A 27,459-nucleotide genomic window follows, 5' to 3' on the forward strand; every position below is an offset into this window, starting at 1 on the left:
AAGATCAAAATATTGTATATCTTTGCCAAAAACTGAAACTCAGTTTTCACCGAATAACAACGTGTTAAGTCAATGAGTTAGAAAGACGTCCCACTGCAGCCAAGGAGCTCTGATCCCTTCACATTAACATAGTAGGTTCTGGGAGACCACTTAGGACCACAAGAGCTGCATTAGAAAGTGCATCCAGTATAAAACTTGTGCCAAATCCCAGTGCAGAGTTGAAAGAGCTGAAAGAACACAAAAAGAAGAAAGGCCGATTCAGGCCCTTGAGGCCTACCATGCTGGATTTTATAGCATGAAGTGGATAAGAGGTTGCAAGTTCCCTTGGATGGGACACCAGTCCATAGTAAGGTTACTTCCCCAGCAAAGACTGGTTTCCAGTGGGACAGACTGGATGATGCAGAGGAAGTGTCTTGCCTAAAGACACATAATGAAGATTTGAACCCCAGTCTACATACTGGATGTCTAAAATATAATAGTTATAAGACTGAGAATAAAAAGTGAAATAAGTCTGTCAGATCAAAAGGTCAAATATGTACATACACCAAGATGAATGGCTCTTTAAGTTGGACAGAAGGTTCCACAACCTGCTAGAATTACTGTTAAAAGCTTCCGAATGACTAATTGACATAATTGGGGTCTACCTGGAGAACCTTTGGCTGTATTTAATGGCCTAACAGTGCCTCATTCCAATTAAGACCAGGAGAAAGATCATCTATTGAGACAAGGCATCACCATAAATCCGAGTCCTCCTTCAGAGCAATTTCTTGAAGATTCCTGAGATCACAACCAACTGTTTAGTTTGATATGCAAAAAATAAGACCATGTGGACCATACAGATGATATCATTGATCATGGTGACCCAGTGACCCTCAGAAAATCTTCTACAGTTGGGAAAACTGAAATAAATCCATTTTTACACTTATTTTTAGATAATTATCTGTAAATAATATAGACATTATAACTGATTGAACACAAGTATTACTTGGCAACATGAAATGTGTGGAACTGGAGAAAACAGAGCGTGAAAGTTTTCAGCCAAAGTGTATGTGAGCTTATGGCCTCGGCTGTAAGAAGCACAAAAACCAAACAAACAAACAAACCTGATCAAATATAACTTTACTGAGGATATGAAAAACAACATTCCTTCCTTTGGAACAGATTTGAGAGGGCAGGTTGTTGGTTCATGTGTCCCAATAAGTAACACGGAGTCCATCAGTCACAAGGTCGTTGATGTAACAGCGTGACTCCACTTGGCTGCCTGAACTCACTGTTGTTCACATGAAATAGTGCTGCAGGGACAGAAAACCAGAGTCAACCATAGAAATACAGAGAAAGCCTCGGCTCGTGTGTCATACATCACACTGACAAAGTGAGGAATCTTGGGGTAATTTTTTATCACAGATTGTCCTTTGACCTCCACATTAGAAATATTACTAGGACTGCTTTCTTCCACCTGCGAAATATAGCAAAGATTCGTCCCATCCTGTCTATGGCTGATGCTGAGACCCTGATCCATGCGTTCATCTCTTCTAGATTGGACTACTGCAATGTTCTGTTTTCTGGTTTACCGCAGTCCAGCATTAGGGGTCTCCAATTGGTTCAAAATGCTGCAGCCAGACTTTTGACACACAAATTTTGGCGTCTCTTCACTGGCTTCCTGTCCCAGTGAGATCAGATTTTAAGGTTCTGCTACTAACCTATAAAATTGTTCATGGACTGGCACCTCCCTAGCTAGCTGACCTAATTAAACCTTACGTACCGGCCCCGGCTTTACATTCTCAGGGTGCAGGACTACTTTGTGTCCCTAAGGTGAATAAGAAGTCTGTGGGTCACAGAGCTTTCTCTTATCGTGCCCCTGTTCTGTGGAATGATCTCCCTGTGTCAATAAAACAGTCAGATTCTGTGGAGATTTTCAAGTCCAGACTTAAGACGCACTTATTTTCCCTTTCATATGGCTAGCATACTGGTACAGTTTTGTTTTACGCTTTTTACTCTTTTAATTCATTTATTAGTAATTGGAGTGGGCAGCGGCCTCAACTTTACCTAAATTCTGGGTCTGTTAGTGAAGTTTAGGGCTAGTGGCCGGCGATCACCTTAGTATTTCTCTGTTTTTCTTGTTGTTTAATGCTGACAAATTATACAGTATTTTTTGTCTTTCTGATGCCTGATTCTGTTTTTTCTCTCTCTTTAAGGTGCAGCTCCATCCAGAGATGGGAGTTGTATTTGTGTTGGCGATCCTCCTGTCCTGTGCACCAACAGCATTTCTTGTATATTGTTCTGTGAATTGTTCTGTAATTTATGTTTGTATCATGGCCCAAGCAGAGGGTCACCCCTTTGAGTCTGGTCTGCTTGAGGTTTCTTCCTCAGAGGGAGTTTTTCCTTACCACTGTTGCTCTGGGGGTTGGTAAGGTTAGACCTTACCTGTGTGAAGCGCCTTGAGGCAACTCTGTTGTGATTTGGCGCAATATAAAGGAAAATAAATTGAAATTGAAATTTGTTCTTCTCTCTTCTGTATCATTTTCCAATTAAATCTTTTCTGTGATCCCAGATAAGCGACCCGGTTCCAGTCCCAAATAAGCACTTGAAGATGAGATTAGATCTTTTCTGTGACATTTCTACTCTGAATTGTTTACCTCGTGAAATTCTCCACTGATGTGCTTTTATTCTGAATAGTCCCGATGCTTTTCCTCAGCTTTACTTCCTGTTCACTAGTACTTGGGTTTCCAGTTTCACGTGTGCAATCATTTTCTCATGGAGTCATGCACATTGTCATTCACAGCCCCACACTCCAGATTGACTTGCTTCCATGACTACGTTCTTGCATTCATCCTCAGTGTTTGGCCTCCTGTTGCCGACCCACGCAGTCTCCTTGTGTACCTTGAGCCGCAGCTGCTGATTATTTAACTGTCTACCTGATGTGTAATAACTGTGCCTGTTCATCTGGTTTATCCGACTGCTGCTTCCCTCATGGACACTGCTACCTCTTGGAACGGCCTTCTCTTGCACTAAACTTATCCGTGTCCACAAGCAACTGACCAGCTTGTTTCCACACACACCCTGTTGTGTCTTTCTGCGTGTTTTGAGCGTCTTTGTTCCACTGACTGCAAATAAAAGCTGTTTGAATATTTCATCTGTGTTGTTCTCTGCTCAGGGGTTCCCAGTTGCATGAGACCTGTTACAGGATGCAGTCTCTGCATTGGGTCGGCATCACCAGTGACCTGTCAGGCTCAAGAACACCAACACATAAATACCAAGAGCAAGTAGAGAAGCTTGAATCTTCGACTGGACTGGGTTGCTTGACGCGAGGATGTGTTGCAGAAGCGACATGTCTTCTCTACCATGGAAACCACTTGGACAACTGAGAGCCTTCACAGAAACCAAGAGCAAGAGATCAAACCACAAGCCCAACTAGTTACCCACAACCAATGGCTGTATCCAAACTTATGACAAGGTGACGCCAACTAGTGGATAACAGGAGGTACGTTAGTTATGTCAGTAGAGCGGGTTTTCCACTATGAAAGGTCAGCAGGTTCGATTCCTCCGCGTGCTTCAGCAACATGTTACTACTAACACTTACGGTAATGCGGGAAGGTGTCCTTTGTTTTCTACTCCACGATGTCCCTTTTTTTAGTGGGTTGGATTGACTGAGCCAAACTACAGTAAAATCGACTAAGATAAACAGATTTATACCCAGGGGGCCAGGACCCATTTTAGCGGTAAAAAGTGCACGGCAACCCGTAAAGCAGTGGCCCATTGTTTTGTTTCTAGGGACCCTCTACAACATATCTAGCCGGGCCACCCCTCTGGGAAATTCACAGGGGGCTCTGTGTGAGCGGAAACGTTGATTGACCTATGAAATTTTGCTTAAAAAAGGTTTTCAGCTCTTTTAGCCAAATTTATATTATATTCATAGTAAATAGTACTACCGGTGTGCCAGTTTATGTGTATTTGTAAGGTAGAAAATGTTTCAAAAGTTAAATATTTGTTAAATTTACTAAAATGGCCATATTTAGGCAAAAAAACTTCAAAATTGGGCATCATTTTGAAATTTGAGACTCCTATTATTTGTAACAGGTCTTTTAAATATGCATACAACTGGACATTTAATGCATCATTTTCTTGCCACATGTCTCCCCTTACCTTAAGACCATGACTATCTAGATTCAGAAGAAATAGATTAAAGTTACCCCTACCCCCTAATTCCACTTTTACGTGAAAATGCAAAGAAGTTGAATATTTGTATTTTTCTCCATTACATGTTTATGGTATTGCATTTTAAAATAAAAAATTGGTTTACAATGTGTATTGCAATTTATTTTTGGTTGCAAAAATACTAATGAAATCAGCAGCAGCAGCAGCAGCATCATCATCATAACAAATATATATACGAGGGTAGGCTGAAAAGTTCTAAGGCTCACCAAAAAGGAGAAATGCCATTTCAATAAAACTTGACATGCATTAAGTTCAACTCTTCTGATGACTAACTGTGTTATTTTCTTCCAGGTTGTGAGGTAGTTTGTGGTTCATAGCCAAGTTTGAAAGTTCGTGGTAGAGGGAAACGACAAAAATGGACAAATTCTGGCATCGCGGTGTGATTAATTACCTGCATAAGAAGGGGTTAAAGCCCAAGGACATTCATGCGGATATGGTTACTACATTAGCGGATGAAGCTCCCTCCATATCTACAGTGCAGAAGTGGGCAGCTGAATTTAATAGGGGCAGAGAGAGCCTTGAAGACGACCCAAGGTCTGGGCGGCCTGCAACAGCCACAACCCAGAAAAACATTGACCTTGTTCATGAAATGGTGATGGACGACAGATGATCGACGATTAATCAGCTAGCAGATGCTGTGGGAATATCCCGTGAGAGAATTGAACACATTCTGCATGAAGAACTTGGAATGTCAAAGGTGTCAGCTCGGTGGGTGCCACGTCTTCTGATGCCTGATCAGAAACGCACCAGGCTAGTCATGTCAAAGGCAAACTTGGCGCAATTTGAAGAGGCTCCAGCCAATTACATGGAACATTTTCTTACCCAGGATGAGTGTTGGGTTCACCACTTTGAACCAGAGACAAAAAAACAATCAATGCAGTGGAAACACCCAAGGTCACCACCTCCAAAGAAGGCCAAGGTCGTTTCGTCTGTGGGGAAGGTCATGGTTTCAGTTTTCTGGGATGCCAAGGGCATTGTGTTTGTGGACTATCTTGAAAAGGGACAAACCATAAATGGACAGTACTATTCTAACCTACTGAGACAGTTTCGCAAGGCTATCAAAAAGAAGCGACCAGGAAAGCTGATGAAAGGGGTGCTGTTCCATCAAGACAATGCTCCAGCTCACAAGTCAACAGTGGCCATGGCCACTATCCACGAGTGTGGATTCGAACTGGTAGATCACCCACCATACTCCCCTGACTTGGCACCCTCGGACTTTCATCTGTTCCCAAACCTGAAAAAAAAACTTGGCTGGGAAGCACTATCGGAGCAATGATGAGGTGATGGCTGTCGTTGAGGACTATTTTGACTCTCAAGATGAAAGCTTCTATGCCAAGGGAATCAAAGCACTCAAGCACCGCTGGAAGAAGTGTATGGAGTTAAAGGGAGACTATGCATATTACGCCCGTCCTGTACTCACTCCACTGGCTTCCAGTTCGTTTTAGAATTGATTTTAAAATTTTAATGTTTGTTTTTAAAGCTATTTATGGCCTTGCACCTCCCTACTTGTCTGAAATTTTAACTTTGCGCACCTACAGTAGGACGTTAAGGGCGTCTGGCCAGCTTTACTTAGATGTTACAAGGTCAAGATATAAACGCTGCGGTGATCATGCTTTCACGGTAGCTGGCCCCAGACTGTGGAATGAGCTACCTCTTGAGTTACGTACTATTCCTGACCTAGCACTTTTTAAATCTAAGTTAAAGACTTATTTATTTAAACTGGCTTTTAACACTTAGTGGGGAGGTGACATGTTCTGTTATTTTTATGTTCTTTTTTTATGTGTTGTTTTAAAATTTTATTTTATATGTGTTTTATTTTTGTAAATTTGTGTTTTTAATGTTAAGCACTTTGGACACCAGTCGGTGCTGTAAAGCTCTTTATAAATAAATGTTGATTGATGTAGAAAAATAACCATGAATTTGTTCAATTCGACAACTGCATCATAGTCAACCTTAGAACTTTTCAGCCTACCCTCGTTTATATATATATATATATATATATATATATATATATATATATATATATATATATATATATATATATATATAGGAGGTGGAAACCTGCAGAAAATACAACTGAAAACCTTTGAGAGCCAAGGTAAAAAGAAAGGAAAAGGATCAGAGGTATCTGTACCGAAACCTCCTGAGCTAGGGATATTACACAGAATATTGCAGGTGATGATGAGTGGCGGAGAGGTTGATATGGATGAGATGATCGGGAATTTGAGTGTACTGACATACCTCCATCCCTTTTTGATCTGTCTGGCAATCCAAGACATGGCACAAAGTCATCCCTGGTGGCTGTTCGTCTAGAAACAAGCAATGTGCAAAGGATTGATACTCTTCCAGACAACGAAGAAAGGACAGATATCATAGTGGATGCTATGCACATGATACACAAGTGGTCTTTTCAGCCAGGGGAGACTTTACTTGATATTGAAAAGTGGTACCAGACAAACCTAATCACACAACTACCAAACAATGCCACCAGTGTACATTCCTGTTGTGACAGATATGATCATCATCCTTCTCTGAAGGGATTTGAAAGGGAAAGAAGGGGAGCAGCAACTGTTAAGTTATATGATGTGAAAGCACACTTACCTACTCCTTCATTCAAGAAATTCTCTGAATCATAGGGGAACAAGGCTGCCCTTTTACAGTACTTAGCTGAATCATGGTCTACACAGTCCAGTCAAGTGTTTCCCTTTGAGCTTTACATTTCTGGAGGTTTTGCAGAAGAGGAAACAACTGTGCATATAGTGCAAAACCGAGAACCCTGTGTTGTACAAGCATTACAATCAACTCATGAGGAAGCATATCAGAGAATCATTTTGCATGTTCTATACTGTGCAGAGGTTCTTGGGGCTAGAAGAATATTGGTGTATGCAAATGACATGGATGTCATAGTTCTAGGCATTTACTATTGTGCAAAGTATGAAAGCATTAAAGAACTATGGGTGAGAACACAGACTGCATCATATATACCACTTCATGAAATTGCAGCAGGGCTAGGACAGGATAAATGCCTTATCCTTCCATTTTTTCATGCAATAAGTGGAAAAGATGACACAAGTTTCCTGTATGGTCTAGGGAAAAAAGAATGTGGAAAGCATTAGAGAATGTTGATGGCCGTCCCTTTGCAGAGTATGGTGAAGATCTCTCCACAACACTGCCTTTGCCAGAAGAACTTGTAATATCCAGTGAAGCTTTGGTTGTTCAAGCTAGTGGAGGTACAAAGAATGACACACTATCAACTCTACGCATTCAGAAATTTCTCTCGGGATCATCTGGAATGCTTCTTGGATTGCCACCAACAAGTAATGCACTATTACAGCATGTAAAAAGGGCAGCATTGTCAACTTTTATAGCCAAACAGAGCCATCTTGCAAGACCATTGCCGGTAGATTTCACACAATTTGGCTATAGAGTAGATGCTGAAAATAAACTTAACCCAGTAAAACCTAAAAAGCAGACATTTCCAACAGGCTGGAAAAGATAATCAAGTGCAAATGCAAAAAAAGTTGTAGGGGAAAATGCAGTTGCTGTCAAAACAAAGTTCCCTGCTACAGTGGGTGTAACTGCCGAGGTCAATCAGGAACTTGTACGAGGACCGCATATGCTTCTGAGGAAGATGACACTAATGAGCTGGATTAATCAGTTTTTTACATATTTCAACAGTGCAACCTATAATGAACACTTTTAAATTGACACACTGTAAAATTTAAAATTCTGTATGACATTTATGTATCTAAAATAAAGCTGTCATTTGAGAAACCATGACTTAGAATTATTGCAAACAATTTGTTCAGTATAAGAATAGAACAAGGTATGGTAAAAAGGATGGTGGAAATTACTGGCCTGTTTTGGCCAGCCGATTTAAACATGAGTGTTAAGTAAATATGGTCTTTTGTATAAAACTATGAACAAAAATACACCTTTTCCTTTTTATCATATCTTTAAAAAGTACTTTATTTTCATGGAAACAAAGTGATGCAGAAATACTTATTTAAAACATCAAATTAAAGCTCTTTTTCAAGTATGAAATTAACAGCCATTTTTTTTTCAAGAGTTATGTTTAACCATGATAGACAGTAATCCAAGACCACTGTGCAGCATTAGACATAGTGTGATATAAAAACATGGAAAATAAAATACAACATGTTAAGAAAAAATACAAATATTCAACTTCTTTGCATTTCCGCGTAAAAGTGGAATTAGGGGGTAGGGGTAATTTTAATCTATTTCTTCTGAATCTAGATAGTCATGGTCTTTTAAACTATATTTGTAAGGTAAGGGGAGACATGTGGCAAGAAAATGATGTATTAAATGTCCAGTTTTATGCATATTAAAAAAGACCTATAACAAAAAATAGGAGTCTCAAATTTCAAAATGATGCCCAATTTTGAAGTTTTTTTTTTTTTTGCCTAAATATGGCCATTTTAGTAAATTTAAACAAATATTTACCTTTTCAAAATTTTTCTTCCCTATAAATACACATGAAGTAGCACACTGGTTGTTGTGTGGGCCGCTGAAGAGGAGGTACTGCTGGCCTACCACCAGAGGGTGCCCTGCCTGAAGTGCGGGCTTCAGGCACGAGAGGGCGCAGCCGCCACTTCTGAGCAGCCGGGAGTGACAGGTGCCACTCATTTTCATCAGCCATCCCATAAAAGCCGGACAGCATCTCCACCTCGCTACCGAGATATCATCTACCATAGAAGGTAAACTCTCAGCCGTCTTTTGTGCCTTCCGCAGCTAAGCTGGTAGTAGTAATGTTTCTTTACGTCTAAGCTTGGAGCTGTTAAATTGTGACTTTGAGTTTGCAGACGTAGCCAAATTCATTTTTAGCTGAGTTGGAGAAAGTTGGGAGGAGTCGGTGTTTCCCACTCCACACTTCTGCACTCGTAAAGTGAACATTGGTATCTGCACGAATACTAAAGGAACTGAGATCTAGAGGTGGAGGTGTTATCCCAACCCGAGGAACTGCACCGGTGTGTTGAGGGTTTGCTGGGTGTGAACCCACACTCACCTTTTTCTCCTGTCTTTGCTTCCTGCCAGCAGTACCAGATCTGACAGCTGGAGACGGTGGCCACCTGGGGACTCAGGACTTGGCGGCTCCAGTATACTCCAGATCCGCTGGCAGTGGAAATCGTGGGGAATCCGGCTCTTCTCTGGACAGACATCTTCTATCCTCGAGCCTGCCCGCACGTCACCTTTATACATTGACAGTATTCCAAATTCTGCAATTGTCTGTATTTCGTTGTGCACATTTCACAACAGTAAAGTGTTATACTTTTGGCTCATCCATTGTCCGTTCATTTGCGCCCCCTGTTGTGGGTCCGTGTCACTACACTTTCCCAACACTGGTAGTACTATTTACTATAAATACAACCCCTGGCAAAAAGTATGGAATCACCGGCCTCGGAGGATGTTAATTCTGTTGTTTAATTTTGTAGAAAAAAAGCAGATCACAGACATGACACAAAACTAAAGTCATTTCAAATGGCAACTTTCTGGCTTTAAGAAACACTATAAGAAATCAAGAAAAAAAGATTGTGGCAGTCAGTAACAGTTACTTTTTTAGACCAAGCAGAGGGAAAAAATATGGACTCACTCAATTCTGAGGAATAAATTATGGAATCACCCTGTAAATTTCCATCCCCAAAACTAACACCTGCATCAAATCACATCTGCTCGTTGACATTAACCCTGTGTCATGAAATTGACCCTATGTGTCTTTTTGCAAGGAATGTTTTCACAGTTTTTGCTCTATGGCAAGATGCATTATCTTCTTCAAAAATGATTTCATCATCCTTAAACATCAGAAAAGTGTCCAAAATATCAACATAAACTTGTGCATTTATTGATGATGTAATGACAGCCATCTCCCCAGTGCCTTTACCTGACATGCAGCCCCATATCATCAATGACTGTGGAAATTTACATGTTCTCTTCAGGCAGTCATCTTTATAAATCTCATTGGAACGGCACCAAACAAAAGTTCCAGCATCATCACCTTGCCCAATGCAGATTCGAGATTCATCACTGAATATGACTTTCATCCAGTCATCCACAGTCCACGATTGCTTTTCTTTAGCCCATTGTAACCTTGTTTTTTTCTGTTTAGGTGTTAATGATGCCTTTCGTTTAGCTTTTCTGTATGTAAATCCCATTTCCTTTAGGCGGTTTCTTACAGTTCGGTCACAGACGTTGACTCCAGTTTCCTTCCATTCGTTCATTTGTTTTGTTGTGCATTTTTGATTTTTGAGACATATTGCTTTAAGTTTTCTGTCTTGACGCTTTGAGGTCTTCCTTGGTCTACCAGTATGTTTGCCTTTAACAACCTTCCCATGTTGTTTGCATTTGGTCCACAGTTTAGACACAGCTGACTGTGAACAACCAACATATTTTGCAACATTGCGTGATGATTTACCCTCTTTTAAGAGTTTGATAATCCTCTCCTTTGTTTCAATTGACATCTCTCGTGTTGGAGCCATGATTCATGTCAGTCCACTTGGTGCAACAGCTCTCCAAGGTGTGATCACTCCTTTTTAGATGCAGACTAACAAGCAGATGTGATTTGATGCAGGTGTTAGTTTTGGGGATGAAAATTTACAGGGTGATTCCATAATTTATTCCTCAGAATTGAGTGAGTCCATATTTTTTTCCTCTGCTTGGTCTAAAAAAGTAACCGTTACTGACTGCCACAATCTTTTTTTCTTGATTTCTTATAGTGTTTCTTAAAGCCAGAAAGTTGCCATTTGAAATGACTTTAGTTTTGTGTCATGTCTGTGATCTGCTTTTTTTCTACAAAATTAAACAACTGAATGAACATCCTCCGAGGCCGGTGATTCCATAATTTTTGCCAGGGGTTGTATAATATAAATTTGACCAAAAGGGCCAAAAATCTTGTATTAAGCAAAATTTCATAGGTAAATCAATGTTTCCGCTCACACAGAGCCCCCTGTGAATTTCCCAGAGGGGCCCTGCTCGATATGTTGCAGAGGGTCCCTAGAAACAAAAACAATGGGCCACTGTTTTACGGGTCACCGTGCACTGAAAACCCCCTTGGCCCCCTGGGTATTATTTAAAAGATTAATTTGAACAATAGCTCAGACATAATGAGAGATTTATTTATAAGTTTTAAAATTTTCAACAAATCTTTGAGGAGATCAACATGACATTGAAAGAACAGCTTATAATGACACCTATCCTTAATTAAAACATCACACTTTTTGTAAATATAACCCTTTTGTGTGGAAACAACACATTAAACATTAATATTATTAGTGGCTGAATGTTAGTTTTAATTTTGATGATGGTGTTCTTAATTGAAAGTTTTATTATTTTTGTTATCATCATCATATATTAATTAACCTCGTGAAATTCAAAGCGTTGATAATAACGAAAATAACCTTTTTCTTCGTTATTATTATTCTAACTTCTTTTTATTTTGTATTTTTTTAGAATTACTTTCTTTCAGATTTTAATGACATTTCATAATAAATGTGTAAATGTACTGGAGCAAAGATAATTATGACATTATCTTGTAAATTTGTGATTATGTTCTCTTACATTTACTTCTCAAAAGTCTGTCACTTTGCTAAAATTGCACGTCAGAAACATTTACTGTGGTGACGTCAACTGTTGCTGGGAGCTGCGCGCGCACGCTGTCCCAAAAAGTAATACATAAAATCAATTGCGACTCTACGTGGCTTTATACGGTAAAGCAAGCGCAGGAACTTCATGATGCATTCAGATGCAGCTCGTAAATTGAGTACCTCGACTTGAACCCCCACAAAGTGCAAAAATACGTTAAGATTTCTCATGTTTGAGGGCTCATGTTACATTCAGATGCAGACGGCAAACCAAGGTGTATCTTGGTTTAAATTTAGTCTCTTGCGTTAATATTTGTGTTTATATTGAGAGTATGTGTTTACCTTTAGAATCGAATCATTCAAGCAAAGCATAAATGTAGAAGTCAATAAATTATACGTTACGTTAGCTCCTTCACAGATACAGACGTATATTAATGGAAAAGGGAGGAAAAATACAGAGTTTACAACTTGAAGTACAATCTTCATTTGAACGCATTACGAAGTTCCTGTCGTGCAGTTTACCGTACAATGCATATAGAAGCGCAATTTTTTAACGCGGAGGCAGCGTGACCACGTGGTTCCAAACCCCCGTCACGTACCAGTACGGGAGTAATCGCAGTACGTGACACCGCACTGACGCAGTTATATTTCTGTTTATTGATTTTGATGGATGGGAGTTCGTTCGTTGACTATACACTGTAGTAATTAGTTTTTTTTATTGAACAAATATGCTTACTCCTCAGTTCCATTTTTTGCCACCATTTCCACGTACTCGGATGTCTCTACTTTTTAAAGATTTATTTTCTTGATTTTTTTTTTCCCCCAAAATGACTTTTTGGTGTATCATTTTTCTTCGTGAAACTAGACTCCGCCCGCATGAGCTGCCCAGCGTGAAAAACTAGCGTCCCTCCCCCTCCGCAGCAGAAACCACGTGACGTCTTCAGATTGACAAAGATGAACATGGCGACGAGGAATTCATAGAAATCCGTTTTCCGAAGCGATTTAAAGCTCCGACGGGCGACTTAATCCGATTCTACACCCGAGTCCGCGCTCCAGTAGGAAGGACAAAGCGGAGCCGACATGGAGAACTGCAGCTTCCAGGCGCAGCTGCTGTCCGTCATGGAGATCCTGGCCCGGGCGGCGGTGGCTGAAATCAACCGGCGGGTGGACGACGGCTGCGCGGTGCTGCGGCTGGAGGTGAGCCGCAGCCGGCGGGACATCGAGGCGCTGAAGAAGAAGTGTGACACGATGGAGGCCGAGCTGAGGAGGACGAGGATGAGAGCCCGGAGGAAGGGTGACGACACGCTCCTACAGCTAACTGACTTAGCATGACTTAGCACCCGAGAGCTACTATGGACACAAACTCAGATCTTATAACTAAGTGCATCAGTTTGGAACTACATCTCTTAACTACGACTTACAACTTACTGCTTTACTATGACTTAATTACAACTCACTTTGTCACTATGAAATTAGTATCAGCCTGTAACTACAACTTGTAAGTACGAGTTACATCTGCTGTGACTTAGTATGTCATAGGTACAACTTACATCATCATAACTATTACTTTGGATCATGTAACAATAACTTATCGTGCAACCATATAGTGTCACATAATAATAACCAGCAACTATGATATATTATGTGACGTTAACTTGTAACGACATTGTCACGTAATAATGACTTGGAACTATGACTTATTGTCATGTAATAACTTGTAACTACAATATAGTGTCACATAACAATAACCAGCAACTATGATTTATTGTTACGTAACAATAACTTGTAACTACGACTTATTGTCATGTAATAACTTGTAACTACAACTTATTGTCACATAACAATAACCAGCAACTATGACTTATTGTTACGTAACAATAACTTGTAACTACGACTTATTATCATGTAATCAATCAATCAATCAACTTTTTTTTTTATATAGCGCCAAATCACAACAAACAGTTGCCCCAAGGCGCTCCATATTGTAAGGCAAGGCCATACAATAATTATGAAAAACCCCAACGGTCAAAACGACCCCCTATGAGCAAGCACTTGGCCACAGTGGGAAGGAAAAACTCCCTTTTAACAGGAAGAAACCTCCAGCAGAACCAGGCTCAGGGAGAGGCAGTCTTCTGCTGAGACTGGTTGGGGCTGAGGGAAAGAACCAGGAAAAAGACATGCCGAGAAGGGGGGCAGAGATCGATCACTAATGATTAAATGCAGAGTGATGCATACGGAGCAAAAAGAGAAAGAAACAGTGCATCATGGGAACCCCCCCACAGTCTACGTCTAAAGCAACATAACCAAGGGATGGTCCAGGGTCACCCGATCCAGCCCTAACTATAAGCCTTAGCGAAAAGGAAAGTTTTAAGCCTAATCTTAAAAGTAGAGAGGGTATCTGTCTCCCTGATCTGAATTGGGAGCTGGTTCCACAGGAGAGGAGCCTGAAAGCTGAAGGCTCTGCCTCCCATTCTACTCTTACAAACCCTAGGAACTACAAGTAAGCCCACAGTCTGAGAGCGAAGCACTCTAATGGGGTAATATGGTACTACGAGGTCCCTAAGATAAGATGGGACCTGATTATTCAAAACCTTATAAGTAAGAAGAAGAATTTTAAATTCTATTCTAGAATTAACAGGAAGCCAATGAAGAGAGGTCAACACGGGTGAGATATGCTCTCTCCTGCTAGTCCCCGTCAGTACTCTAGCTGCAGCATTCTGAACCAACTGAAGGCTTTTTAGGGAACTTTTAGGACAACCTGATAATAATGAATTACAATAGTCCAGCCTAGAGGAAATAAATGCATGAATTAGTTTTTCAGCATCACTCTGAGACAAGACCTTTCTGATTTTAGAGATATTGCGTAAATGCAAGAAGGCAGTCCTACATATTTGTTTAATATGCGCTTTGAATGACATATCCTGATCAAAAATGACTCCAAGATTTCTCACAGTATTACTAGAGGTCAGGGTAATGCCATCCAGAGTAAGGATCTGGTTAGACACCATGCTTCTAAGATTTGTGGGGCCAAGTACAATAACTTTAGTTTTATCTGAGTTTAAAAGCAGGAAATTAGAGGTCATCCATGTCTTTATGTCTGTAAGACAATCCTGCAGTTTAGCTAATTGGTGTGTATCCTCTGGCTTCATGGATAGATAAAGCTGGGTATCATCTGCGTAACAATGAAAATTTAAGCAATACCGTCTAATAATACTGCCTAAGGGAAGCATGTATAAAGTGAATAAAATTGGTCCTAGCACAGAACCTTGTGGAACTCCATAATTAACTTTAGTCTGTGAAGAAGATTCCCCATTTACATGAACAAATTGTAATCTATTAGACAAATATGATTCAAACCACCGCAGCGCAGTGCCTTTAATACCTATGACATGCTCTAATCTCTGTAATAAAATTTTATGGTCAACAGTATCAAAAGCAGCACTGAGGTCTAACAGAACAAGCACAGAGATGAGTCCACTGTCCGAAGCCATAAGAAGATCATTTGTAACCTTCACTAATGCTGTTTCTGTACTATGATGAACTCTAAAACCTGACTGAAACTCTTCAAATAGACCATTCCTCTGCAGGTGATCAGTTAGCTGTTTTACAACTACCCTCTCAAGAATCTTTGAGAGAAAAGGAAGGTTGGAGATTGGCCTATAATTAGCTAAGATAGCTGGGTCAAGTGATGGCTTTTTAAGTAATGGTTTAATTACTGCCACCTTAAAGGCCTGTGGTACATAACCAACTAACAAAGATAGATTGATCATATTTAAGATTGAAGCATTAAATAATGGTAGGACTTCCTTGAGCAGCCTGGCAGGAATGGGGTCTAATAAACATGTTGATGGTTTGGATGAAGTAACTAATGAAAATAACTCAGACAGAACAATTGGAGAGAAAGAGTCTAACCAAATACCGGCATCACTGAAAGCAGCCAAAGATAACGATACATCTTTGGGATGGTTATGAGTAATTTTTTCTCTAATAGTCAAAATTTTGTTAGCAAAGAAAGTCATGAAATCATTACTAGTTAATGTTAATGGAATACTCAGCTCAATAGAGCTCTGACTCTTTGTCAGCCTGGCTACAGTGCTGAAAAGAAACCTGGGGTTGTTCTTATTTTCTTCAATTAGTGATGAGTAGAAAGATGTCCTAGCTTTACGGAGGGCTTTTTTATAGAGCAACAAACTCTTTTTCCAGGCTAAGTGAAGATCTTCTAAATTAGTGAGACGCCATTTCCTCTCCAACTTACGGGTTATCTGCTTTAAGCTACGAGTTTGTGAGTTATACCACGGAGTCAGACACTTCTGATTTAAAGCTCTCTTTTTCAGAGGAGCTACAGCATCCAAAGTTGTCTTCAATGAGGATGTAAAACTATTGACGAGATACTCTATCTCTCTTACAGAGTTTAGGTAGCTACTCTGCTCTGTGTTGGTATATGACATTAGAGAACATAAAGAAGGAATCATATCCTTAAACCTAGTTACAGCGCTTTCTGAAAGACTTCTAGTGTAATGAAACTTATTCCCCACTGCTGGGTAGTCCATCAAGGTAAATGTAAATGTTATTAAAAAATGATCAGACAGAAGGGAGTTTTCAGGGAATACTGTTAAGTCTTCTATTTCCATACCATAAGTCAGAACAAGATCTAAAATATGATTAAAGTGGTGGGTGGACTCATTTACTTTTTGAGCAAAGCCGATAGAGTCTAATAATAGATTAAATGCAGTGTTGAGGCTGTCATTCTCAGCATCTGTGTGGATGTTAAAATCGCCCACTATAATTATCTTATCTAAGCTAAGCACTAAGTCAGACAAAAGGTCTGAAAATTCACAGAGAAACTCACAGTAACGACCAGGTGGACGATAGATAATAACAAATAAAACTGGTTTTTGGGACTTCCAATTTGGATGGACAAGACTAAGAGACAAGCTTTCAAATGAATTAAAGCTCTGTCTGGGTTTTTGATTAATTAATAAGCTGGAATGGAAGATTGCTGCTAATCCTCCGCCCCGGCCCGTGCTACGAGCATTCTGACAGTTAGTGTGACTCGGGTGTGTTGACTCATTTAAACTAACATATTCATCCTGCTGTAACCAGGTTTCTGTTAGGCAGAATAAATCAATACGTTGATCAATTATTATATCATTTACCAACAGGGACTTAGAAGAGAGAGACCTAATGTTTAATAGACCACATTTAACTGTTTTAGTCTGTTGTGCAATTGAAGGTGCTATATTATTTTTTCTTTTTGAATTTTTATGCTTAAATAGATTTTTGCTGGTTATTGGTGGTCTGGGAGCAGGCACCATCTCTACGGGGATGGGGTAATGAGGGGATGGCAAGGGGAGAGAAGCTGCAGAGAGGTGTATAAGACCACAGCTCTGCCTCCTGGTCCCAACGCTAGACAGTCACAGTTTGGAGGATCCAAAAAAATTGGCCAGATTTCTAGAAATGAGAGCTACTCCCTCTAAAGTGGGATGGATGCCGTCTCTCCTAACAAGACCAGGTTTTCCCCAGAAGCTTTGCCAATTATCAATGAAGCCCACCTCATGTTTTGGACACCACTCAGACAGCCAGCAATTCAAGGAGAACATGCGGCTAAACATGTCACTCCCGGTCTGATTGGGGAGGGGCCCAGAGAAAACAACAGAGTCCGACATTGTTTTTGCAAAGTTACACACCGATTTAATGTTAATTTTAGTGACCTCCGATTGGCGTAACCGAGTGTCATTACTGCCGACGTGAATTACAATCTTACCAAATTTCAAATGTCCTTCGATGTCGCCTGCTCTGGCCCCCGGAAGACAATTGACAATGGTTGCTGGTGTCGCTAACTTCACATTTCTCAAAACAGAGTCGCCAATAACCAGAGTTTGATCCTCGGCGAGTGTATCGTCGAGTGGGGAAAAACGGTTAGAGATGTGAACGGGTTGACGGTGTACACGGGGCTTCTGTTTAGGGCTACGCTTCCTCCTCACAGTCACCCAGTCAGCCTGCTTTCCCGACTGCACGGGATCTGCCAGGGGGGAACTAGCGGCGGCTAAGCTACCTTGGTCCGCACCGACTACAGGGGCCTGGCTAGCTGTAGAATTTTCCACGGTGCGGAGCCGAGCCTCCAATTCGCCCAGCCTGGCCTCCAAAGCTACGAATAAGCTGCACTTATTACAAGTACCGTTACTGCTAAAGGAGGCCGAGGAATAACTAAACATTTCACACCCAGAGCAGAAAAGTACGGGAGAGACAGGAGAAGCCGCCATGCTAAATCGGCTAAGAGCTAGTAGCTGCGCTAAGCTAGCGGATTCCCAAAAACACACAAAGTGAATAATGTGTAAATAATCCAGAGGTGATTCAGCAGAAGGAGTGCCCCAATCAAGGCACCAAACAGGCCATGAAGCAGCACAGGCAACGCACGACAACAGCGAACGCACGACAACGGTGCTAAAATAAAATAAAAAAAAAAAAAAAAAAACGAAAGCGTTAGCAAGCTAGTTAGCTTGCCAACGCTAATGAAAGTTAGCTGATAAAAGTGCTCCGTCGCGATGTTTCGACCGTTAGAGGTCTTCCTTAGGCGTTGGAGCACAGTAAAAAAGTTAAAAAAAGTAAAAAGGTAAAAAAGTAAAAAAGTCTTGAAAAAGACTGTTAGTTCAAGTCCAAAGCAGCAGGTAGCAGTCTCTGTGTAAACAGTCCCAACAGAGAGCCAAAATTCTGATGCAATCTCACTCCGAAGACCCGAAGTAATAACTTGTAACTACAACTTATTGTCACATAACAATAACCAGCAACTATGACTTATTGTTACGTAACAATAACTTGTAACTATGACTTATTGTCACGTAATAATGACTTGGAACTACGACTTATTGTCATGTAATAAAAACTTGCAACTACAATATAGTGTCACATAACAATAACCAGCAACTATGACTTATTGTTACGTAACAATAACTTGTAACTATGACTTATTGTCACGTAATAATGACTTGGAACTACGACTTATTGTCATGTAATAATAACTTGCAACTACAATATAGTGTCACATAACAATAACCAGCAACTATGACTTATTGTCACGTAATAATGACTTGGAACTACGACTTATTGTCATGTAATAATAACTTGTAACTACAACGTATTGTCACATAACAATAACCAGCAACTATGTCTTATTGTTACGTAACAATAACTTGTAACTATGACTTATTGTCACGTAATAATGACTTGGAACTATGACTTATTGTCATGTAATAATAACTTGCAACTACAATATAGTGTCACATAACAATAACCAGCAACTATGACTTATTGTTACATAACAATAACTTGTAACTACTACTTATTGTTATGTAATAATAACTTGCAACTACGACTTATGTTACGTGACAATAACTTGTAACTACGACTTATTGTCACATAATAATGACTTGTAACTACGACTTATTTTCATGTAATAAGAGCGTGCAACTACGACTTATGTTACATAACAATAACTTGTAACTACAACTTATTGTCACTAGGGCTGCAGCTATCGATGATTTTAGTAATCAAGTATTCTCTTGATTATTCTGGCGATTAATCGAGTAATCGGATAAAAAGTACTTCTGTGTTTTTAAACATCAATAGTCCAAGACTCTCCCTAAGCAATGGCACAATGTCACTGCGCCAAAGTGTTGAAATTTTGCTGAAATGATGATGGGATGTGGCTTTCTGTTTTGTTTTCTCCAACTTGTAAAATTGAACCATTTTTAAGTTTTGTTTTGATTTTTTTTTATAAAGGTTGATGCACTGGGCCCCTGCGTGATTTTTTTTTGTTTTTCTGCAATTCAGCAGATGCATTTCAGCTGGAGGTTGAACATGCAGCCTCACAGTCAATTTTTTTTATTATTATTATTATTTATTTAAGTTACTGTGTTTGTGAAGTGTTGTGTGTTGCCCAAAAAAAGCAAACATTAAAAAGTCAAACACTCAGTGTGAGTCTGAGGGAAACACAGAAGAAAGAGTGGACTTCTGCTGTTTGTCAATGTAGCCGGGGACAGAGCTGTGACTCACCCGGTCTGACAGCGCCTCACACTGGGCAGAGAGAGACAGCAGCCGGCCACCGGGTCAATAGTCCCTCCACACGTAGAGCAGACCGTGTGTTTTTTAAAAATAGACAAACACACTCCTTTGCTTTAAATGCACAGTAAGTCTATTTCAGATGATCAGCGTGGGCCATCTTTCTCTTAAAAGGCTTTATTTTACTCTATGTGTCACGTTGGAAAGCGGTAGCTATTGTTGCTAATTTGATTAGCTGTTATGCTCCAGTCTTCTTCTCTTTTTTTTCTGTGGACGTTGCAGTGCCACACACAGGCCTGGCATATGTACTGCAACGTTAAACGACGCTTCGAGGCACAGAATTTGCTTCGAACATTTTTTGTAATCGAATTATTCGAGTTACTCGATTAATCGTTTCAGCCCTAATTGTCACGTAATAATGACTTGTAACTACGACTTATTTTCATTTAATAATAACTTGCAACTACGACTTATTGTTACGTAACAATAACTTGTAACTACAACTTATTGTCACGTAATAATGGCTTGTAACTACAACTTATCATCATGTAATAATTACTTGCAGCTATGACTTATTGTTACATAACAATAATTTGTAACTAGGACTTATTGTCACGTAATAGTGACTTGTAACTATGACTTATTGTTACTTAATAATAACTTGTAACTATGACTTATTGTCATGTAATAATACGTGGTAACTATGACTTTTTGTCACGTAATGATAACTACGACTTATTTTCATGTAATAATGACTTGTAACTATGATTTATTGTCATGTAATAATGACTTGTAACTGACTTATTGTCGTGTAATAATAACTTGTAATTACAACTTGTTGAGTAATAATAACTTGTAACTATGACTTATTGTCACATAACTTGTAACTACGACTTACATGTTATAGTTTGGACGATGAATATGCATGTCATAGCTACAGATTATCTCATAACACAACTTGCTTTTAGGGCTGAAACGATTAATCGAGTAACTCGAATAATTCGATTACAAAAAATGTTAGGGGCAAATTCTGTGCCTCGAAGCCTCGTTTAACGTTGTAGTACATATGCCAGGCCTGTGTGTGGCGCTGCAGCGTCCGCAGGAAAAAAAAAACAAGAAGACGAGCATAACAGCTAATCAAATTTAGCAACAATAGCTACCGCTTTCCAACGTGACACATAGAGTAAAATAAAGCCTTTTAAGAGAAAGATGGCCCACGCTGATCATCTGAAATAGACTTACTGTGCATTTAAAGCAAAGGAGTGTGTTTGTCTATTTTTAAAAAACACACGGTCTGCTCTACGTGTGGAGGGACTATTGACCCGGTGGCCGGCTGCTGTCTCTCTCTGCCCAGTGTGAGGCGCTGTCAGACCGGGTGAGTCACAGCTCTGTCCCCGGCTACATTGACAAACAGCAGAAGTCCACTCTTTCTTCTGTGTTTCCCTCAGACTCACACTGAGTGTTTGACTTTTTAATTTTTGCTTTTTGGGCAACACACAACACTTCACAAACACAGTAACTTAAATAAATAATAATAATAATAAAAAAAATTGACTGTGAGGCTGCATGTTCAACCTCCAGCTGAAATGCATCTGCTGAATTGCAGAGAAAGAGGGATAAAAATCATGCAGGGACCCAGTCCATCAACCTTTATTAAAAAAAACAACAAAACTTAAAAATGGTTAAATTTTACAAGTTGGAGAAAACAAAAACAAAGTTACATCCCATCGCCATTTCAGCAAAATGCCAACACTTTGGCGCAGTGACATTGTGCCATTGCTTAGGGAGAGTCCTGGACTACTGATGTTTAGAAACACAGAAGTACTTTTTATCCGATTACTCGATTAATCGCCAGAATAATCAAGAGAATACTTGATTACTAAAATCATCGATAGCTGCAGCCCTACTTGCTTTCATAACCTGGACTTACAAGTTATCTCCCACGTCTTGTAATTGCATAATATTACTACTTCATAACTATGACTTGATATCAAGTCAACTACAACTTGCAAAGGTAACTTTTTACTATGACTTAACATCTCTTAACTTTGAGTCAGTGTCACATAACTATGATTTAGAATTTAGCATCACTCAAATACTGAGGAACTCAAAATGATGATTTATCTCCTAATCGTAGCTTTTTTGTAAATGTTTTTTTTTCTTCCACAGTGTTTTATCCTCCAGCAGCTGAGCGATGTGCTCCTCTCGTCAAACTAGTTTTGAACAAAGACAGAGAGATCACGGTTTGGGATGGCTCAATGGACGCGGTCACGCAAAGTCAACAACCCCCACAGGTACAGACAAGAAGAAAACACTTTATCGCAATTTACAAGTCTGACACCATCTGTACAAACCTTTATAGTGTTTCCTAATGTTAAAAATCAAAAAGCAAATTAATGCAATATTTAAAGAAAAAAGTCACATATGAGGATTTGCACAGTCACGTGACTCGCAGTCTCAGTGGTAACTGTGTGTGACTTTGAGAAATTCATTGAAGCTGGTGATTGTTGCAGTGCACAGACTTGGAGCCTGCTCATGAAGCTGAGGTGGTACAGATTAAAGAAGAGACCGCAGAGGACGAGGACACCTGGAGGAACCAGCAGGAGGACAACACGAGTGAGTCCACGCAACATTTCCACAGTGAAAATCAGACACTATAAAACTAAGTTACATCAACAGTTTACGTGTTAAACACCAAGTACTACTGGAATTGGCTTCATTTCCTCAAATAAAACGAGTACAGATAGCGGTGGGAGAAGCTACTCTTCTTCTTTTCCATATGATTTACTCTGTCTTTCAGTGTGGCCAGATTCACAGATTTGTTGTTCTAACATAAAGACTTGGGAAATATGATGAGAATGTTAGAAAGTTTTTAGCGGCGCTCTGAGCCGTGATGATGTGGGGGAACATTCATCTCAACTACTGTCATTGTAAGCAGGCAGTGCATGATCATTTTCTCCCTCCCCCCCACAGGCAGCTGACACAGATTAGCTGGTGTCAGTGGGGTGGAGGAGGTAGTGTTCAAGTCAGCAACTGCAAGTATTAGAGAGGTGTGTTAGAACTGAGATTTTTAAATAATGTCCATGTCTCCTTTTGGTCATGAGTTGATGACTGATGGGGGGGGGGGGGGGGGGGGGGGGGGAAGAAGCAGCTGCTTCTGATTAGCAATTCCAGCTGTTGTTGATGAGGGGAATCTGAATGAAAGCTTTGTAATCTGAGACTTCCTGGTAGAACTTGTGCTACATTTGTCATTAGTTTCAGTGAAAAAATGCGTGTTAGCATCCTAGCACTGTCAGGTCAAATCCTGACTCACAGTCACACATCAAATCACCATGTGGGTCTGCTGAAAGCACCAGAGCAAAACCGGTTTGAACCATTTGCCACCTACTAGTGATCCACGGTTACAAACATCTCTGAGTACAAGTCACTTTTAAATTCCAGCTGCGTGCATCAGCTTGAATGTGTAAATCAGATGGTGGTTCAGGAACTCGTGTGTCCAAAGTAGAGCCCGACCGATGTGGATTTTTTGAGGCCGATGCCGCTAACGATATTTGGATGAAAAAAACGACGATAATCGATAAATTGGCTGATTTGCCGATAGCCGATAAATCAGCCGATATTATTATTATTTTTTTTTTTAAATGAATAAAATGTTCTTTTTTGGACCCTTAACATAAAAGGTATGAGCTAAAAGCTGAAGCTTTGTCCTCATATTAATTAACTTTATAACAGAGAAGAATTTTCAAGTTCAAAAAAATGCAATCAAGAATTAAACCTTTGTGAAATTAGCAAATACATATCCTTAAAAGTGAAATACATCTGATCTTGTACCTCTTGTTGCTGCAACTTAGATATACGTTCAGGATAAGGATATACATCCTTATAAACTTAATTGTATGCTTTTGTCAGCCGATCAGTGCAGTGTGACGGAAAACTATGGGGGCCAGTGATGAACACATTTAAGCAGGGGTGTAAGCAGCTCTCAGTTGAATGGAGTCACAGCTCCATCTACTGGACAAACGGTGCAAGGACATTTTACATTGCCGACACAAACATTATTTCAGTAACTGTTCCGTTTATGAGAAATTATTGGCGTTCTGTCGCCAAATTTTCGGCCGATTGTGAGTACTTTGAAAAGGGCTTATATCCAAAGTGTCAAAAATCTGGGTCATTGGAGCAGAATTCATTAGTTACCCGTGGACCACATGTACTTGAGATCAGTCTGATTTTAGTTGTCATTCTTCCTTCTCCAATGAGCAAATGGTTTTGGACGAGAGTGTCAGCAGGATATGTCAAAAAGACACGAGTGGTGTTTTGTGGCGTTGTAGGCGTCGGATCACAGGGAAGAGTCGATTAGATTTGGAGGCAGATACCAATTAAAGGTCATACTAACAATGTCACCACTGTTTCTCGTTGAGTTCCATGTTGTTTACACTTTGGAAAATGGTGGCCAACCCGCTGGTCAGTGCAGATCGACTGCTTTTAGATGTTGGCCGAGTTATTGGTCAGATTTACCCTCCAATCCTTTTATAAAAACCAAAAACTTCTATCCTGATGTTGTGGTTTCTTTCTTTTAGTCTCTGAAGCCGTGCAGCCGCCATGTTTTGATGTTTCACAACCTGCTCAGACTGACGACTTTGTGGAATGTTACCACTCAGCCGAGAACCCGACAAACCTTGGCTCTCTTCTGCCCCCATCAGGTGACTTAAACACATTCCCGGAGCAGCACCTTACCGAAAGTGAAAACGACAGTGTAGTTCTCGTGAAACATGAGGAAAAGCAACGTGAGAACGCTGTGCCGCTTGATTCAAGGTGCATGTTTGTCGTGGAAGAGGCCAACGGGCAGCTGTGGTCCAACCAGGCCAGAGACGCTGGAGATCCAGGATTCTCCTACACAGAACAACAGTTTGAGCCCGTTTCCTCCCTGTTCACGTCTCAGAGTGGTTTGCATTTGAATCAGTGTTCGTCTGACGACGTGGTGTTGCAGATTCACTCAGAGAAACTGCCTTCTCTGGAGGCGGGTGCTGCACGAGCAAAAAAGCGTGTCAAAGTGTTTGGTTCTAAGCCACCTCAACCGGCGCACGTACTCAGCGGACACGATGCTTCATCCTCAGTTAACTCCACAGATCAAAACTCAGTCCCGTTCGGTGAGCCTGCGCCGCCCACAGGGAATGAATGCCAGAATCTGCTGGCGGCAAATCCGACGGCATCTGCTCCGATATTGTACGGGCACAGCCGAAGCAACTTCGGCGTGGCGAAAAGAATGAGGACACCGTGGAGATGCGGCGTGGGCGAGAAGCGATTCGGCTGCACGTACTGCGACAAAAACTTCACCAGGTTCAGTCAGCTGAAGGAGCACCTGAGGAGTCACACAGGGGAGAAACCGTTCAGCTGCGCTCAGTGCGGTCGCAGCTTCACCAAGCACTGCAACCTGATCCGGCACGCTGTGGTGCACAGCGGGGAGAAGCCCTACGGGTGCGCGCTGTGCGGCAAGTGCTTCACACAGCGCTCCAGTCTGACGTCCCACCAGAAGACCGCCCACTGAGTCCACGGTGCCTTAAAGGAACAATACTTTGGTCCGTTAGCGTTTGTACATAGACAAGAGTTAATGTAGCCATCAACCGCAACATCACGGAGATTAATGTGCAGACGTCAAACTGTGATTCATGGCTCATTACACACAAAGTGGACCATTGGTGGAAAAAGTATGGCACCTTATTGTTTTTAGGAAACTGAAAGAAACTCCTGCTGTTTGTTACCCAAATGTGTGATTTCCTCATTATTTAATTTTTTTAAATAAGTAGATAAAATTTGGAGTTGGATCAAAGTGTTGGAAATAGAATTGTTGGTTGTTAAGTTTAATGATGCGTCTGCAGGTTTGTGGCCGTACGTCGTTCTGAAGGCACTACGAGTGCGCGGCTCATGGTGTTTGGTTATTTAGCGAGTTATCTGTTATTTATTTTTACAGCGGTTAAATCTGTCAAAGTTAAAGGTGCCACAAATCAAATTTGTGAGGTTAAACCGTTGCCCCTCCCCATATTTATAGAGTAGCGACAGCCCAGTTAGCATACAGTCGCAACTTTCCAGAAATTCCGACCCCCAAGAAACCAGGAAACAACATTCAGAGGGCCGGAAGAAATTTTTAGGACTGGAGTCAACAAAGGTCGGCATTTTCCCAGAGTGAGATCCAGAGTCCACTCCAGGGTTCAAGAGAGTCTTTGGTCCCAAAGAACTGGACTGGTGTTCAGAATGATGTACGGTCACGTGACTGCAGCTGCGACTGAAATTTAAACATGAATATTCAAAGTGAAGCAAACTAATGTTCAACTCCAAAACCAGAACAAACTAATCAGTGCTGTCGCCTAGTCAATAACAGAACTGATACACTCTGAACAATAAAGAATGCTCAGAAATGGCCAGAAGAACATCACGCAGGAGCAGCACACAACAGGAGCGCCCCCTGCAGGCCCAGAGCACACTGTGAAATTGTTTCTTTTTTTTTCTTTTTTTTTAAGGAAAAGAAGTTGAAAACTGCAGTCACATGACCTGAATCTGTTTGAGCAACATTCATTAAATGAAAGCAAAATGTCTCAAAAATAGAAGAGTCACCACTTTATTGATAATCACCAACTAAAAGATTTAGTTTATATATTTGTTTAGTGTCCCAGATGTATTTAATGTATAAACATTCCTTCTTTTGAAAGTATAGTATGAAACAGGACGCGAGGCTCCAGCACTCTATTGATTCTGTGAACTATTTGAAATAAATGAATTGTTGACAGTTTTAAAACCATCAGCAAAATCCTCAAGACTCTGTTCAAAAATATATATTTTTATGTCTGCCAGATGTGGTTTTGTGACGTCACTCATTCACTGTAATCCATTTTAAATCAATACACTGTGTTATTTAATTACTATCTTCTGTTAATTAAAATGCATTCTGGATAAAATTTCCAGCAATATTTAAAATGTGAAAAGTGACATTTAATTTTTTGCAGTTTTGGCGCCACCTTCAGCCTGTCCCACTCTGCAAAATCCTACATCAAGCCACAAATTTTATTTTTTTGCAATAAAAGTATTCATGAAGGAAAAACGTTTTTCACGACACCATCTGACTTGATAAAGTTTAACACTAGATAACAACAGTTTCTGAACTGTTTTTTAAGAACTCGAAATCACTGGTAAATTTGAGGAAAACAGGCTAAATTTGATAAACTTATTAAAACTGCTCATTAAACTTTTCAAACTGCAAAATAAATAAATAAATAAAATGGGTTTTGTTTATAACTATTGGAAAGTGATCAGATGTGATTTGTGATTTATATATACACACACACACACACATACATACATACAGTGAGGCTGTTGTGTGTTGGGGGGTGTGGCTGGATATTTTGGTGTTCTTTTCTTTTCTTTGCTCTTCAGGTGGCATGGAAACTGATTTGTCTGTGGAGAAGGTGCTGGCTGAAGAGTCCTTCACCCTCATCAACATCATGTGTAGCACCTGTGACTGGTGCTCACATGCAACCTTAAAGACTTTCAGCTGAAGCAGATAATTGGATGGCGTTTTGCATTTAAGTCATGTGTGATT

At 40.3% G+C, this 27,459-nt stretch overlaps 1 protein-coding gene across 1 annotated transcript; it reads left to right on the forward strand.

The window, feature by feature from the left end:
• Positions 1-12,716: 12,716 nt before the first annotated feature.
• Positions 12,717-25,467, forward strand: si:ch211-155e24.3 (uncharacterized protein LOC100150696 homolog). Its single transcript, XM_034183638.1, has 4 exons — positions 12,717-13,104; positions 22,038-22,162; positions 22,382-22,484; positions 24,446-25,467. The coding sequence occupies exons 1-4, from the start codon at positions 12,891-12,893 to the stop codon at positions 25,411-25,413; spliced, it is 1,410 nt and encodes a 469-aa protein (XP_034039529.1). The 5' UTR covers positions 12,717-12,890; the 3' UTR covers positions 25,414-25,467.
• The last annotated feature ends 1,992 nt before the right edge of the window (positions 25,468-27,459 follow it).

The sequence above is a fragment of the Thalassophryne amazonica genome, chromosome 12, assembly GCF_902500255.1.
Source record: "Thalassophryne amazonica chromosome 12, fThaAma1.1, whole genome shotgun sequence".
NCBI classification, from domain to species: Eukaryota; Metazoa; Chordata; class Actinopteri; order Batrachoidiformes; family Batrachoididae; genus Thalassophryne; species Thalassophryne amazonica.

Excerpts from the sequence above, each read along its gene's own strand:
- si:ch211-155e24.3 (XM_034183638.1), top strand. The coding sequence starts at position 12,891 with ATGGAGAACTGCAGCTTCCAGGCGCAGCTGCTGTCCGTCATGGAGATC. Across the intron at positions 13,105-22,037 it reads GATGAGAGCCCGGAGGAAGG|TGTTTTATCCTCCAGCAGCT; the intron begins GTGACGACACGC and ends TTTCTTCCACAG. Across the intron at positions 22,485-24,445 it reads CCAGCAGGAGGACAACACGA|TCTCTGAAGCCGTGCAGCCG; the intron begins GTGAGTCCACGC and ends TCTTTCTTTTAG.